The sequence below is a fragment of the Gavia stellata genome, chromosome 2 (assembly GCF_030936135.1).
Source record: "Gavia stellata isolate bGavSte3 chromosome 2, bGavSte3.hap2, whole genome shotgun sequence".
Lineage (NCBI taxonomy): Eukaryota > Metazoa > Chordata > Aves > Gaviiformes > Gaviidae > Gavia > Gavia stellata.
Window position 1 is genome coordinate 10,170,853 of NC_082595.1, and position 16,976 is coordinate 10,187,828.

The 16,976-nt window shown below is 42.8% G+C and overlaps 1 protein-coding gene across 5 annotated transcripts in view; it reads right to left on the reverse strand.

Moving 5' to 3' along the window:
* Positions 1-5,640: 5,640 nt before the first annotated feature.
* The window catches only part of RPS6KC1 (ribosomal protein S6 kinase C1), a 90,766-nt gene continuing 79,430 nt past the window's right edge, over positions 5,641-16,976 (reverse strand). For all 5 annotated transcript variants that reach the window (XM_059828226.1, XM_059828239.1, XM_059828234.1 and 2 more), the window contains 3 exons: positions 10,963-11,045; positions 10,159-10,254; positions 5,641-7,057 (listed from right to left, as the gene is read on the reverse strand). In XM_059828226.1, coding sequence (XP_059684209.1) covers positions 6,947-7,057; positions 10,159-10,254; positions 10,963-11,045 — 290 coding nt within the window. In that variant the 3' untranslated portion in view covers positions 5,641-6,946. The remainder of the gene's footprint in view (positions 7,058-10,158; positions 10,255-10,962; positions 11,046-16,976) is intronic.

Consider the following 16,976-nt stretch of genomic DNA (forward strand, 5'->3'; position numbering starts at 1 on the left):
GCCGCATGACAGGCTGCGGCGCAGCCAGAACCACTGCCCCGGCGCCTGCCAACCAGCCAGATGCTGCCACATATTGGCATCTGGGGCCTGGAAAAGCAACCGCGGTCTCCGTTTGGCGGCGGATCCTGACCCCAACGACTGAAGGAGACAAAAGGAGGATAGGCGGGAGAGGGGGGTGGAAACCTCTCCTGACAATTTCACTGGTAAAGGTTTAGACAAAAACCTATTGTTTAACTGCTCTCCAAATGAATAATTTTTGGGGCGGGGGGGGGAGACACACCCGGCATGTTCTAAATGCTGTTAGAGTCCAGGGTGCAAGGACAAGGGATTATTTATGAAAAGAAATAACGAGGAAACCAGATGCCTGCCTTTCTCTGCCCTCTGCGCTCCAGTCACCCTAATGGGGCATGTGCAGCACTGCTCACCAAAGACTTCTCAGCCTTAAAACGCAGGGCAGGCTCTAACTCACTCTTCCCATCTCTGCCACTTAGCAAAATGCCCTCCCTGTTTTACAGGGAAGTTCACGCAGTCAATCAGCAGCACAGCAAAGGCTGAGGGAGAAAAGTTACAGACCTCACCCCAGCCAGGGACAGTAACTGGATAGCCATGTTAACTGCACCCACCAGAACAGCAAATAAATTTAAAAAAAAAAAAAAAAGCTTATTTCTCTAACACTGAGGCTGAAAATATATGGGAATGCTTAAAGTAGGAAAGCGAATGAGCTCTCTATACCTATTTTCATGAAATTGGCTTCTCTCTGTACTTGAAGGGTAAGCTCCTGACCCCAGCAAAGTCAATGGGAAAACTCCCAGTGATGTTAATGGGGCTGGGACTTCACACTGTGCGCTTACTTTACCCTAGAAAGCCGATTAGCTCAGGACTCTCTGCAGTGTCACAGAGCACCTGCCGAGGTGCCTGCAAGGCGCCAGAGCAGCCCAGGTCCTTCTCACAGGAACTCACCTCTTGCTTCACCTTACTGGGTCTCAGCTCTGCTGGGCCCGGCAGGACACCATGAGAGACCAAGGGCTGGTCACAGGGGACTTCCTGAGGTCAAAGCAGGAGTGAGGCTGGAAAGGAAGGAGCCCAAGGAGGCAGAGTAATGGGGAAGGATGTAAAAAAAAAAAAAAAAAAAAATCTGAAGAAAAGATATATGCCACTTGGCTCATGGTCCACCCTGTTGCAGTAGCTCTTCTCCACGCCTGGTTCGTAAAGGAAGATTATGAGCTGGCAAATGTCAGACCACAGTGCACAAGCAAGACTGCAAGCAGAGCGGAGATAGCCAGCGCCATGCTCAAAATCATGGCACAGCATCGGCCCCTCTCGTGGAGGCTCCTTCCTCGTTATCCCACCACTGTGCGAGGTACCATAAAACTCTTGTTACTCGCACGCTGCTGGGGTAAGCAATTTCCTAATGCTTTTACAACACCCACGCTTTCATTTTGTGGGAGTAATCCTCCTTCTTTGTTTTCATCGGTACACAGTGATAACAGCTGCATCTGGTAACAGCTGGGTCCCAGCATTTTGGGGCAACATTTGAAAACCAAAGGCGCAGAAAGGGCAAGAAAATCTGTGACTGGAGCAGAAGGGTGTAACGTAGAACATGGATGGAGACAGCTGGGCAAACCTAGAAAATACCCTGGGGGTAAACGGCTCAGCTCACGAAAGGGGATAGGATGAACTTGTAGAGGTGAGGCTGTACCGAGGCAAAATGGCTCTGTCTCCAAGGCAAAGCAAAACGAGGTTAGCAAGGCTTTGCTGAGGAGGACCGCTGACCCTCACAACATCTGCTCTTTCCCTGGCTGGCCCATCTTTATTCAGCTCCACCACTTGCCAATTGGCTTGTCTAGCTTATTGCCCCCAGAAGGACTTTTCCCCAAACTCGCCAACCTGAGGAACTCAGCAGTGAAGCATCAAGGCAACCGCCTGCAGCCCTCCCAAGAGGACGCTAATTCCCCACTGCCCGGCATTGCACGCTTCCCCAGCCCTCCTGCCCATCACGGTGCCACTGCAGCCCTCCGGCAGCAGCTCTAATCCCTCCTGAGGGGCCTCTGGGCCAAGAAGATGGAGACAGAGCTGCCTTTGGAGAAGGAGAGACTCTGGTCTGCCAAAAGGCGGTGAGGTCCTGTTGGGGCAGCACATTAAGCCATCACCCACTGCCGGGAGTCCAGAGCATCCTCTCTGCTGCACCCTGATTAGCCTCCTCTGCCCAGCAGCAGAGGTACAGGAGATTTCACCACATGGTACTAGCAGGAGGTGGGACCAGTTCCACCGCTTTGACACCCAGAAGTTGGGATTTTCTTGAGGACACCTCACCTTTGGGCCAGGGCTCCCCAGCTCTGCTCCTGCAGATGGCTCAGGCAACAACCAGCCCTCCACCCGCCCCACGGCACAGGAGATGGCTGTGCGCTGCCAGTCTAAACCACTGCTGCCAGCAGCAGCTGCTCAGCACCTTTTAAGCGAGTCCCATTCCCCCTCCGGGAGTTGGCTCAGCCACCCCTTCCCAAACTGCAACTGGAGCCACACAAGGCAGCCTGTCCTGGGGGCTGCCTGAGCCCCTCACGCATACCCCCACCGTGGCTGCCAGCATCCCTGCTGCTGTTCAGCCAAGTCCCTCGCTCCCCTCTCTCACCCCCACATGTGTTCACACAAAGCAGGAGCTGCACCCCAGCCTCGTACCCTTGCCGTGGTGCTTGTTCTCCTGCGGCGCCGTGCCGCGACACCCTCACAGGGTCCATCCCTGCAGGCGAGACCATACAGAAAGTCCTTAGGCACTCAGGGTGGCCAAATCCCAAGGCCTGGTATGGTCCTCTCTACACCCCACCCACCCCAACACCCCACCCGTGTTGGTGGATACATGCTAAACAACAACCGTTAACATACGTGGTGCCATGTACCGCTGCAGAGCGAGAGCCCGCGGGAGGTCCGGCCCACCACGCCACGCGGGAGGTTGCTAGGCAGAAGCATGGCGGAAGGAAACAAGAGGCACTGGTCATGCAAAGGTCCTCTCCGGTGGCATCTCCGACTGTACCCCGAGGACACCGTGCAGCAAGGACAGGCAGTTCTGAGGTAATGAGCCGCTGAGGCAAGGGAAGGGGCAGCATTTAACAGGCTGCTGCTGCAGAGAGACAAAGAAGTCCTGTCCACACAACTTCTTAGACCCTGCAAAAAGCTGCGGGGCTCTGATGTGAAAGCTACATGGGGCTCAGAAGACACACAGAGCTGAGGGCCAGCTGTGAGAGGTGCCCTTCAGCTGCAGAGGCTGCTGACTGGAAGAGGACTTCAGGGTACTTGGCCACGGACAGACCGGGCCGCAGGCTGGCTCGCCGGCACGCGCTGGGGCACAGGTAAAGGCCCCCTCATGCAGAGCACGGGGCCAGGCAGCAGCGAGGAACCACAGAGTTCGGCTCACAGCAAAGCCCACACACAAAGCACAAACCTGAAGAAATCAACAAATGTACTTTTTCATTTTATTGCTAAAATCCCTACCATAAATCTCACCAGAGAGGAAGTTTCTGTTTCTCCAGCTTCCTACTCAGTGTCCTTGAGAAAACAAATGACACCACACTCAAAAAAAAAAAAAAATCCCGTAGCGGTTTACTTCGCACTTCCCTGTACCCTGTTATGCTGAGTGCTTCATTTAGAGAAGGCTGACCTCCCCAGCCTTCTTCATCCCAGTGCCCTTCGCTGCGGGGACACACCAAGGAACAGGTTTAGCACCGGAGAGAGGAGTCGGGTGGATGTTCCGGCGCAGGTAACCCTGCCGACTCAGCATCCCAAAGGTGTGCGGAGAGTCAGCGTGACAGCGACTGCTGTCTGAGAGGTGATTTTCAGGGGAGACAGAGGAGCTGTGCTACAAGCACAGAAGCTGTGAATACAGCCATTAAAAGCGAACAAAGTTATGCCCCTTGTTTTTCATGAGATGCAATTTCTTCTATAGTTCTGGGCAGGGGCCCTGGCTCACCTCACAGCAATTCTACCCAGTGCAAGCCTTCCAACATTTTGTCTCCCCGTTTTTCTTAGTAGGACACAAAAAACATTACAGAGTAGTTCAACAGGGTGCAATGAATTACCACTTTGAGATGTCTTAAATGTGTTATCTGCCTTACCTGAACACCCACAGGAGAACAGGCAAATCCATAGGTTTATTTTTACATGTTTTACATAGACTCTCACTAATTCCTGTGAACAAAATGGCACTGATTTGTTTTGCTATCAGCCATTAGGTGTAACAGAAGGAAGGCGGAATAGACTTTGCACTACTTCACAGTCAGCAAAATAGAGATGTGCACCACAGGGCTTCATAAGAGGCACCAAAAAGAAGATACCTAGAATGTTTCAAGTCATAGAAGCCAAGGACAAAAAGCATTGATTAGGTAGGAAGGATTGTCTTCAAGAACTAAAGTTCAGAAACCCAAGGTCTGAATTAGGCTTGAAAGGTTTTGTTTATTAAAGGAATACATGTAAACACCAATACAACATAATACATGTTAAAGGCAAAAAAAAAAAAAAGACAGAAGCAGGATTTTTTTGTGCAGTTAACTCCAGACTGTCCTTCCTTTAGCAAAACCAGTATCTGAGTCAGTGGTAAGGTTACGAAAACTTGTAGCATCTCAAAGGCTCATTTCTCGCAAGCCATCTAGCCAAGTCCCCATTCCTTCTAGTCCCCGTGATCTAGATTTCCTCACTAATAACATACTTGAAAAAGAAATATTTCTGTGTCATTAACTGAACCAAATGCTTTGCAGCGAGAGTGACTGGTCACCTGGCTTCTGCTAGAACAGCGTTTTCCTTTTGCTGCTCACAGAAACCAGCTTGTGCTCCTGTGCTATCTTATCCTGCCTTTACTTGCAACCAGCACATGGGCACAACCTGAACAAGGCAGCATTTTAAAGTAACATGGAAAATATTTTTTTTTTTTACAGTTATCGCCGGGCAAATGCAATGGGACGGATCAACACGGGCAATGACATTATCTGGTGGCCAGGCTAGAGAGCCCCAGGGATGGAGTCGGGTGGCCAAGGGAAGGGAGGCGTCCCTTGAGCAACGAGCCCTCTCCAAAGTCACAGCCAGGGCAGTGCTGGAAGGAAGCTCTGGATCAGCTTGGTCTCCGCATTAGAGATTTCCGACCCGCTCGGCGCAGGAAGTTGTTCCTGTGGCTCACCTGAGGGAGTTCCTGTTATGAAGCCAGAGGGTGGTAGGTTGAAACACAGTTTCTGAGAGTGATGTAATCTTGGACAGCACTCCGTAGGCAGTGATACTAGTGACCTGGTTACAACCTGCGGTGTTGTTACAGCCCCTATGCTGGCCTGGTGATCACAAGAAAGGGAAGAAAGAAAAAAAGAGGGGAGTGGAATAATTTAAAAAGGAAAAAAAAGTTTCCAGATTTCCTTTGTTTAAGTGAAGCATTTTCCTTTTCCACTTTATTTGAATACACCGACCTGGTGTCTAACAGATGGAGACTGTGCAGATGCACTTTTGGGAGTGCCCATAAAATACACTGCTAAAATACCAATGGAGGGATACTTTTTTTTTTTTTTTTTTTTTTTTGAGTTGTAAATTCAATAATCATTGCTGTCACCTCACTTTCCCAAAGGAATTTGCCCTTTGTTCTCCGGATAAAGCTGGGGAGAAGAAGAAAAAGGAAAAAAAAAAAAAGAGAGAAAAGGGAACATTTAGGAAAAAACCCACAGATCCATGATCTGTACAAGCATCGCAGTGTACAGCATTTGTACGTCAGGAACCCATACAAGCATGGCTGCTTAGCAGCAACAGCAGCGCACAGCAAAATATTCTGCATGTCTTACACTCTTCTCCCATTCTCCAGACCTTTTAACAAACAAACAGGTCAGCTAATTGGCTCACGCCCAAGTCTTACCCACTAGGGTTTGCTCAGAGATGTCACTTAGTCATTTGGCATGAGCAAATCCCAGGCTTCTTCCTGTTCAAGCAGCGGAGTGGGTGAAGGCTTTCTTTGATTTATTAAGACTATTAACAAACAAACAGGAGACTTCAGAAGCTTCCTCAAGCAGAAGAGCACGAGCAGAAAGGTTTTTTCCTGAAATAGCAGCTAAAAATAGGACACTTAGAGGAAGTAAGGTTCATTAAGTGATAAAGTGGTGGCTGCAGTGATGAGAGAAGAGTTTTTCCTTTTCTAATTTATACATTTATTTAGCATCATGTTTTCTTGCTCCTTGTTAGAGTGCTAAAGCAGTGTTTATCCGGCTGAGGAAAAGATTTCCCTTTCTGTAGTGACTTTAACATGTAGCTCATCAAATACAACGGAGTCAAGAGTTTTAAACAGACATTGCCAGCCAACAAAGTACATTTGACAGCATTATTTGCCTTTTATATGCTCTTTCCACAGTGGAAAACGATATGCCATTTTCAAGACACATTCCACAGTATTATGCAACAGCTTTCTTAATTTTTAATGGATATATTATTTTTAACATGTCAACTTTTGCATAAAGCATTTTAGTATTTTATTCAGCATATACCATTAATAAATTACTTGCTCCCTCCTCCTCCCGCCTCCCAGAGCTGCACTTAGCATAGGGAAATGGTCTATTGACACTACAAAAGATATTTTCAACTGGCACAGTCTATAGACACTTCCATCATCAGACAAAGCACTAGGAGCACATGCCTGTTTCTACTTAGTCAACAAGCCGGCAGTGCTAAACATGCTGCCCCGGAGTTTCATCACAAACCACCCTTTGGTGAAAAGACTTACACACACGTAGCAACCAGTTGCCATAAAACAAGCTAGCACCCTGTACAACCAGTGATTCCTGTTAGAAGTGTTCACTTTTGACCTGATTGCTCCAGCGTCCTTTAGTCATCACATCCAAATGGTTTGGGACATCCAAAGGAAGCAAGTTGGGGTGCTTCTGTGCCAGAGAATCTTGTCCACTTGACCTGAGTTTGTTCAGAGGGCACGCATCTCTCATCTCAGCAGATCTGCCCATTCTATAAGGGCAAAAAATGGATGAGATTTGATGTCTTCAACACCAGCAACGCCAGCACCAAGACGCTCCGCAGGATTAAACTGCAAAAGCTTGATATAAAAAGAAAAATATATATATGATTCAGTGAGTAAGAACAAAAACAACTGCTTAAAAGTTCCAGAAAGGTCTAAGGTAAGGGACATCCTACTGTTTTCCTGCTCTATGAATTACTTTCAAGAGTGCAAAAGCATACTTGAAATTCCTAAAATCCAGTAAATGGAAGACGACTTTCCTTTCCTTGAGTCTCAGTGTTACAGTCTTCTGAGACTACTGATCACAGCATGCAATTCCCTGAGGCACTGCACATTGGGACTTCATTTTAAGTGCAACCTCATTTAAAAAAAAAAAAAAAAAGAGAGAGAGCAGCAGTCAGAGCCTGCATTGGTAGAACTCTGGACACTGCGTTTGCTTCACGTTAACCTTTCCTCACACCACTGCATTACAGCTACATCGGGGACAGTGGTCTGTAACTTTCCATTTCATAAATTGTGAGTTGGTCCTAAAATACCAGGATATTACAGCCAGTTCTCTATTTCCTAAAAAAAAAAAAAAGTTTTAAAGATTCCTACAAATGGACTAAAACTGAAAAATCTAAACCCCAGTGAAAGAAACAAAACAGTGTAATGGCTTCATGGAAATTTCCTAAAATTCAGCACCTCGCTTGCTTTATAGTTGTACGTCACATGCTGAATTCATGTGAAAAGGAAATCACAATATTTACATCTGTTTAAAGATACCAATCCATATAAAAGGGAATGCAAAGGTAATACTCCAAAGAGACTAATAAAGACACACAAAAATATTTTGCCGTTTTAGAGAACTGTTTATTCAATTACAGCCAGTACAAAGGCATGGTTTCTTTCTTGCTTTTTCTGCAACAGCTAATAGGATAACTTCTCCCAGTTGTCACTTGGAACAATGTGTATTCATATCTTAATGCACTCAACACTGAAGTGAGTCTACATCCATAAACATAGGAATTTACACATTTTAAGATGGCTCTGCTATTTGCAGTCATAATGTCACATGGTAAAGGTAGCTCAGTGACAGTGAATAGTGTTGCTCTGCTATCTTCCACAAGCCAGCAGAAACAGATGCAGCCAGGGTCTCTCCACCTTCTGCTGAAATACAACCAGCACCAGCAGGGGGAAAGTAAGCACGTACACTTATTTTCTGGAGTTTGTCCTTCCAGAAGAACTTTAATTTTAGAAAGCAGATGCAATACAAACTGCAATAGATACCTATTGAAAAGTCATGTTGCGTATTTTGTTGGTAGTAAAGCCTGGAGGTGCCTGAAAAAAATGCTGGGTGCAAAATACCAAACCAACATAAAAATAAGAACTTAATCTTTCACCAGAAATAAACAGATCTCTGTTTTCTTAGAAGCCGGCTAAATGAAGGAGGTGTTTACAATGAAGTCACCTGCACTGGAAGCCACAGCAGGAGACAACATCTGACACAGTTTTCTATATAGTTGAACATTGATCCCAGAGAGTTATTCTGTGATGCTTTGACCTGTTTATCCTTGGCAGTGGGGGGAAGGAAAGTCGCAATGACAAATTGCTATCCATGCCAAGAGAGCTTTCTTCCTTTTCCTGACAAGGCTTCCTCAACAATGAATGGCAGCTTCCTTGGATAGTCACACAACAAAAATGTGATTTACTAGCTCATATAGCCAAACCTCCACCAGATGAGTCACAACCCTACACTGGAAGGCTTAACTTAACATGCACTGGGGTGACTGTTCTCTGAATCGATGTGGCCTTGTAATATATCTGCGAGTGGCAGAGATATATTTGCCACTTAAACTGCAAGTGGCAAAAGAGCCACTCTTTGCTATATTTGAAAATAGGTAATACATTGGCAGGGAGAAGTGGACTGGACGACTTCATTTGTCTTCACTTCCAGTCTTAATGGGAGGAATTCCCTTCATCAAGTGTGGTTTTGCTTTCCCTTAGCCACTTGAATCCTGTAGCACCTGTGGGTGAGGGTAACAATTTGCTACCATCTAACAATATAAATGCAGATTATACAACAATGGGACTTTTCTTTAGTCACTTTCCTTTCAACCGTTGCCAGAAACACACAGACACATGCTTTCACCTCCAGTGACTTCATGTCACTTAGTCAAAATAGGAGGTCCAAACATCTAGTTCCATATCCATTAATCGTTTCACAGTAATGGCACAGAAATCAATCTGTCACTGGGTCTTTTTCAAAATCTCTTTCCTTCATTTTCTTCAAAAACTACTTTTTCCACTGTGCTCTGTTTGAATCTACATCTAAGTGATACCATTATTTATGCATCCACTAGCAAGATGCTCTTCAAAGCCCAACAATACAGTTCATATATATCACTTATTCTGCTCAAGTGGAATAGGTCAGATCCAGGCTCCACTTCCTCAGTTAGGTCAAAATTAACTAGAAGGAAGATAGCATTACCTGAAATTCAAGATCCTGTACTACAAGTTTAGGTAGTCATGACGGAGAGAATGAAGCTAAGAATAAACTAAAACCGGCAGTCAATACTACTCCCATTAGTTTGAAAATGGTCTATCAGTCTGAACGGTATTTTCAGATTTCCTACTCTGCCTTTTGTCCAACCTACCAGTTATCTTCTTATTACAGAAGTCATTGTATTCACAATTTAAAGTACTTTTCTTAATAAATAGCATCCAGAAGGTTTCCTGGAGGACAGCTACAGATTTTCAACCACAGCAAGGTCATAACTTCTAATCAGTGTGTTACAGGTTTCATAGTACTTAGAGCCATCTTGCTGAATTGGCATCAACGTTTTTTGGTTTAATTCAATTCATTACAAATGTTTCCATGAACATTTAGCACAGAATTCCTAAAATGTTCATGCATCACCAGCAGGTGTTTCCAAAGCACTCAGCATTGACCAAACTTGTTCTTTGAAGAAACAGCAAAGCACTCTGGTTTTCTAGAGAGACACCTGGCAGCAGAAGTCCAAGTTTCCAGATGCAACAAGACAGCTGGGCAAAATTCATCAGTCCTGACAAAAGACCCATGCACATTCTTATCAGCAGCTTTCTGTTTTTCTGTTTTTACATCTACTTCACTAGAACAACTTAGGTAGATAAGTATTTGTCACGTGTACCTATAGAAAACAAGTTTTCCCCTCAATTACCTGCTGAATCAGTGATCTGGCCTCCTTTGATACATGGTCTGGTATACTCAAAGAAGTGTGAGTGTTTATTCCTGATGGATGGCACTCAACCAGAGTCTGGAGAAGAAAAAGACAAAAAAAAAATCAAAGCAGGCAGATATATTTCTTAATTAAAAAATTGTAGTGTTGGATTATCTCCTAGTATACATGCAAATTAACACACACAGCTAAAATTTCAGTGCTTCCTAGTATGAAATACTGATTCTGGGAGGAATGTCTACAGGCACTGTCCCCATGGAGATACGGTGTTAGACCATTTATGTCTTAGTGCTTGTGAGCTATCGCTCAAACTTGAAGAGTCTGGGAATTTGGTGGACTTTGCTTTCTTCATGCAGAGCTGTCAACTAATCACCAGTTTGATTTGGCTGAGCACTCTTTGTCTCAAAATTTCGAATTAATGTGTAACAGCAACATACAGCTTCTACACTGTCCCAGGAAATAATACTGAACCTATTGGGGCAAAAATTTTGGAAATGTACAGAAGGAATGTTAAAGAACTTTGATTTCACTGTGGTTAAGAGAGCAGCATGGTTTTTGGTTATTTTTTTCACTTCTGAGTTTGATACGGCTTTATCAAGTTGTTCTGCTGAAGTTTGAGTATGTTTCATTTCTCTGGTCCCATGCAGACCAAGCAAATTGAGGGTACTCAGGTTGGCAAAGCACATCTGAGAAAGACAAGCAAGGAAATCAAAACTGGGCACAGCACTTGTGAGAAGCTACTGGCCAAGAGGTCAGTTTTATTGAGTAACTTGCCCCCAGCCCTACCTTCCCGGTGAGGAGTTCAAAAAGAATGGCACCCAGGCTCCACCAGTCACAGGCTTCTGTCTCTTCCAGGATAGCACCAACCTCTAAACACAAGACATTTCAATTAATATTTAAAAGGTCAGTTACACCTTCAAAATTAACATATATTTACAAGGTGACTGTTTAATGCTGACAGAACATATACTAAATACCACAGAGCTTTCATTACGCCTGCAATTTAGTTAGCCCTTTAGCCACCTACAGATTGAATTGTTCAAACACAGCAACACTATACATTTCACGCATAATTTGCCTTTTCTGTGCATACATAGGCATTTTCAAGACTTGTAGGCATTACAGTTAGGATTCTTCTATACTGGACTAAAACTGGACAGTAACAGACAGTAAAGGAAAACATATTTAGAGAATTTACCCTGGTCAGAAGAGCTGGACTGACCAGAGTGGCCTGAAGCATCCATAAAAGCAGCACAAGGGAGGTTATAATAGTCTACTGCATGCGTTAATTTTGTCTTAGAGGGCAGGATTTGTCTCATGGCTAACCGACACCCTTTGCTGGGATCATCATGGGAGGGTTTTCACAATAGCCTCTCTTGTCTGTTGGGAACCAGACAGAGATGCTGAATCTACTTCATGTAGCATAATCAGAGACAGCAACTGTGTATTGCTACAGCTCAACCCAAATTGTACCTCGGTAAAAAAAGTTGTTTTCCCTAGCATCCAGCCAGCACCCAACACTCTCTTATTGCTGTCTATGCACAAGAGACAGTGAAGAGGTGAGATGGGAGTTATAGAGTCCCTTGCCATACAAATTCACGTATTCAATAGCATGATGCATGCAGAAAACTTGGCCTTCACTGACTCAGGCTTTAAACTACAAAAATTATTAAACACAAACACACCACACTGTCTGCTCTAAAACAGGCAGAAAAACAGATTGCAATGAAGATGAAATCTTCATTTTGACTGTCAAAAAAATGCAGAAGCTGCACTAAAATAGCTCTGGTAGCAAAAGCCACACCAGCTTCCCAGCAGAGGACAACAATTAGCATATAAGTCACATAGTCGTTGCTGTGAAAAGCATTGTGGCATGTTCGAAAAATCTTGCTCATCATTTTATAGAGCTTAGCATGGGCATGGCCAAGGAGAACTACAGATGAGTCACACTCTGGGGCAGTGAAAGGAAGGCGGTAGCCCCAGACCTCCCCAGATGCAGAGGTGCACACACACGCTGAGCAGGGCGATGTGCAGAGGGCTGCCCCCTCGGGCAGCTGCCACACAAGCTGGAAGACGCCCAGCACCTTATAGGACTAGGCTGAGGTTGCTGTTGCAGGAGCAACAAGGAAGATGGCTCAGACATTGATTCTTCAGGTAGGACGTCCCTCACATTGTAAAGTTTTTTATAGTTAATGGCATGAATGCCCAATACATCACTATAAGTGTGCCGCATATCAGAATTTATTCCATTCCTTACAGATTAATACTTCTATCAGCATCGAGAAACTTTTACAAAGATATAAAGGCAGCCACATGAGAGACGGTATCAGCATAATTACATGCATTTTTAAAATGTTTTAAGATCCCAGGCAAGCATCCAGATGAAGTTGAAATTATGGTAAATTGAGAGAATTTGTTTAAAAATTAAAATCTGTTCTTGCAATTTAATTTTACATCCCTTCAGAAAGGCAGACCACCTAGGTAACTATCCTTTAAAAAAGAAAACAAAAAAACCCAAACTCAGGCCACATGGACCAGCTGGCGAAAGGTTTTCATAGCATCTCTCAGTGAAACCTACTGAATGGAAATGCCTTTCCAGTCTGATTGTGATTTCCTAGTGCTGTATGTTCCAATAATGTACATTCAAAAAGAAAATAATATTAACAGAAAGTAAAATCGAAACCCAAATACTTTAGGCTTCTTTAGAGCAGAGTTTTCTTTCCCATGTGGCTTTAATCCTGTGGATATTCTAGACTAAGAGAGCTTTCTTCCAAACAAGTGAAGATTTTTATTTTTAAATTAAATTCCACACTTATTCCAGAATAAGGACAGTAAAGCCAAGAGTTCATTAAGATTGACTGCTACATTCTCAGTTCCTATACTACCATTAACTTCCCCATATTGACACCTCTTAAATTTTAGAATGCTGCCACAAAAGGAGATAATCCATTCTTCCCCAAAGACATTCAGTTGGGATGGGCCTCTTAAGTTACAGCCCAATATAAAAAAAAAAATCTAAAGGTGAAAAAACCATCATTCTGAGCACAGGGAAAAGAAATATTATAAAAAATTCATTTCTGAGTTTTGGTATTGTTTTCTTTTATGTTGGCAATCACAGATGCTGATCCAGTTCTTTGAAGCATCAAAGTTACGCTGCCTTCTTTCACTTACTTAACTGATGAAGAAAATGGACACAGAGTAAGAGTCAAAAAATAAACTAGAGTCCACTTCTCTAAAATCCAAGCTCATATTTTCAACTGTAAGAACACTTTCAACATATGCCAAGTCAAAATAAATGTCACTGCAGATCTCTTAAAAGAGCAGCACTGAACTCTTCCATCCACTTTTGACCAGGACCAAAATGACACAAGTAGGATAAACTGAGAACAGTCAAGTAACACAGATTTCTCCCTGGGCTACAGGGCTCTGCCTGGCTTTTGATGCACACAGCAGAAACTGCACGACAAGTCATCTGAATCAACACAGAACAGAAAATGGAAAAACTCAGCTGAGGGGAACACCTGAGTATCCTTTTTTACAAAATCTAAATTTTAGCTCAACTTTTCTCCTATCAGCCAATGTCTGCTTTCCTGCTGCTTTCCCTAGGTCCCAAAGTTTCCTTACTTCAGATTAAAATAAATGTTTTCCTTAAAAAACAAAACAAAAAAAAAAATCATTGTGAATACTACAAATAAACATGTGTTGTTTACATTCCCTTATTTCAAACAGGTCACATTACTTCTGATGCAATACGCTGATCATAATAAGTTCAGGATATCACATCAATATTACTGCATTTTATCTCGACTACACATCATGGGAAAATTTAGAAACTATAGATTATGAAGTGCTTTCAAGTGATACAGAGTAGCTAGCTAATGTAATATACCACACAGGGCATATGCTTTTTTTAAGCTTTAATATTGCAGTAAAGCTGAACTACAATATCTGCCTTCACTAAGAAAACATTTTCATCTCAATCCATCAGCAAAGTAATTTAGACAATAAATGGTAGTGACCCATAAGCTTAAGCGAATAACATAGGGATATTTGTGCCAATTCTTTACTTCATGAACCTTGAAATCAAGGACCTTATCCACATTTGTACAAACATAAATGCGCGCACATGTGCACAGTGTTGGTGTTTCTAGAACTAGCAGTACAAAATTTGCAGAAAAAAAATAATCGTATCATTCTCAATACAAAATCGTTTTATACTGGAGAATAAAAAAGTAAGGTGGAAAAAAGAAATCAGTAGCTCTTCCAATTTTACTGCAACTTCATTAAAAGAGAGAGCTTTTTTCTTTCTCCCTTCCCGATGCATGCCCATACGACATCTAGCAGCAAGTAGCGCATGTCAAGAGCAATGCTAAATTCCTGCACAGAAGCAATTTCAACAGCAACCATTGGGGTAACTGAAAAGAAGGAGATTTGTAAAACACTATCAGGTGCAGATAGAGACAGATGGTACAGGTAAACACCTTCACTACCCAGCACTGTCCTCCTTCCAGAGCAGCTGGTCTCAACTGAAAGGCCATTTCTTTATGGTTTCCATACTTATCTCAATATTTGCATTATACACAATAATACCTTACTTCCTCATAAGGGATATGTAGCTGACAATGCTCTGTATTTTTAAACAGAAGTGCCAGTTCTAAAGTAAAAAAGCAGAACTTCACCTCTCTTGAACACACATCCTCAATAAAGTTATTAACCGTAACACCAAGGCTGATTTTCTCGTTCTTCCTACAGCACCTTAACCTGAAATATACCCTTCGGGCTGAAAGATTTCAAAGGTTTTACTACCACACCTCAAGCTTTGTCTCCCAAATAGTTTCCTCCAGGGCTGACAATAACGTCTCCCGACCAGCACACACAAACACTAGCCAGGCTTAAAGGTGGACTTAGATTTTCACTGTGCAACTCAGGCCAGGAGGCATGCAAATCACCAAGAACAAAAACCTCAAATCAAAAACTTTGTAGGATAAACTGTAACATCCAAAAAAATGCATCTGAAGTCAGCACACAATAGGCTCTAGGTGGAAGTACTGCTTCTCCGAACACTTAAGAGTCAGGAAGGGCTTTGCATTGAGGTGGTTTTCCTGGAATTAAGAAGGGACCCATTTGATTCTTGGTGGATTGGTAAGAATTTCAAAACCTGAGGAGGCCCTTTCCCTTACCCCGTGTTTCAAGCAGAAACAGCATACCTTCAAGTATCGTTTCTGCACCGATAAGAAAACAAGGAGACCCATCTGAACTACCATCAGGTGTCTGAAACCGTTCAGGAGGAAATGGACTTGTCAAACATCCTGAAAACATCAGACACAATGTTTTCCCTTTCTGTGGCCATTAAGACAAAAACAGTACTGCAAGAAAAACCATTAGAGTCGCTTCAGAAATTCTATTTACCTTACACTCATTTAATTTTAAAAGCTTACTATTTTATCATATTTTAATATCTTTATATGTAAAGAAGCATTTGCAGAGAACCAAGTAAAATTAGTCCAAGCTAATTTACTCTAGGCAGACTCAGTCAGCCAAGATATCATAAGATACAGTCTCTAAATAACACATCACACAAGCAATCTGGCCATAATGCTTTGCCTAAAATGCTTTAGCAATTTATAAAACACAGTATTGAACCATCTATAGTTAAGTATAAAAAGTTTATCATGGTCTTTAAACAATAAAGTAGTGAGGCAAGTCCAATGAACATCTGCTAAGATCAAATGGAGTATGAAAATAGGAAGTTTCATCTTAGAGGTATTCAAAAACATATCAGCATCTACGTTCCTCTTTGGAAGAAATTTCCTCATGTCGCTAAAAGAAAAAAAAAATAGAGGGAACTGTGTTCTTTCTTCTTTTTACCAGCCCAAGATGGAATTAAAACTTCCTCTAAAATAATCAGGTGACAAAAGAGACAAGGAAGCTTTTTACTGCTGTTATCAAAACAAAGCAAACACTAATTAACCTTTCAGCTAGCTCCATTTATTTTGAAAAGGCATCTTCTACACTATCTTCAAGTTTTAGCCCCATCTGTAATAATAATAATTATTACAAAATAAAAAAAGAAAATAAATATAAAAACAACCACACCACACAGGTAAACTACAGTTTCTTCCAGAATTATTAACTGGCTTTTATGTCAGCCAGACTAAAATACCAGATTTTCACAAATCAACAGCTTCAATACATCTTACTGCTTATTCTAGCTACAGTCTGTGAAAAACCACAAGAACATGTACTTCACCTGAAACATGTAGTGTACTTACAACAAGCCTGAGTACCAAACCACATCAGATTATTTCCAGAAAATACCTGATTTCTCTCCCCAAACCTATGCTTTCAATCACCTACTCCAGGTTCATGACATCTTGCTATTCTGGGAGCAATCAGTAGTCATTGCTTTCTGTGGGACACTCAGGTGTCTTTGGAGAGCTGTACCACTCCAAATGGTTGTTGTAAAGTTGTTACTCCCAGCTTCACGATAATCAGTACTTTTTCTGCAGCTCCAGACCCCTCCTCATTATTCATGCCAGCCATATATTTTCATGTAATGTTTAGTCCTGTTTCCTAATGCAAGGGCTTTTCAAATCAAGCTAGCCTATCCTTCTGTCTCTGCTGCTCAAAGCTCATTCACCTGCCCTGTTTTTTCCTTTCCTTTTTAGAATTACCCTGAGACATTAATGTTACACAAAAAGCTAGGACAGTCTCAGAGATAAAATCTAGGAAGTCCAGTCTTACACTGTAACCACGAGACCAGCCCACCCCTCGACACCTCTCAAGGTCAATGGCACTTT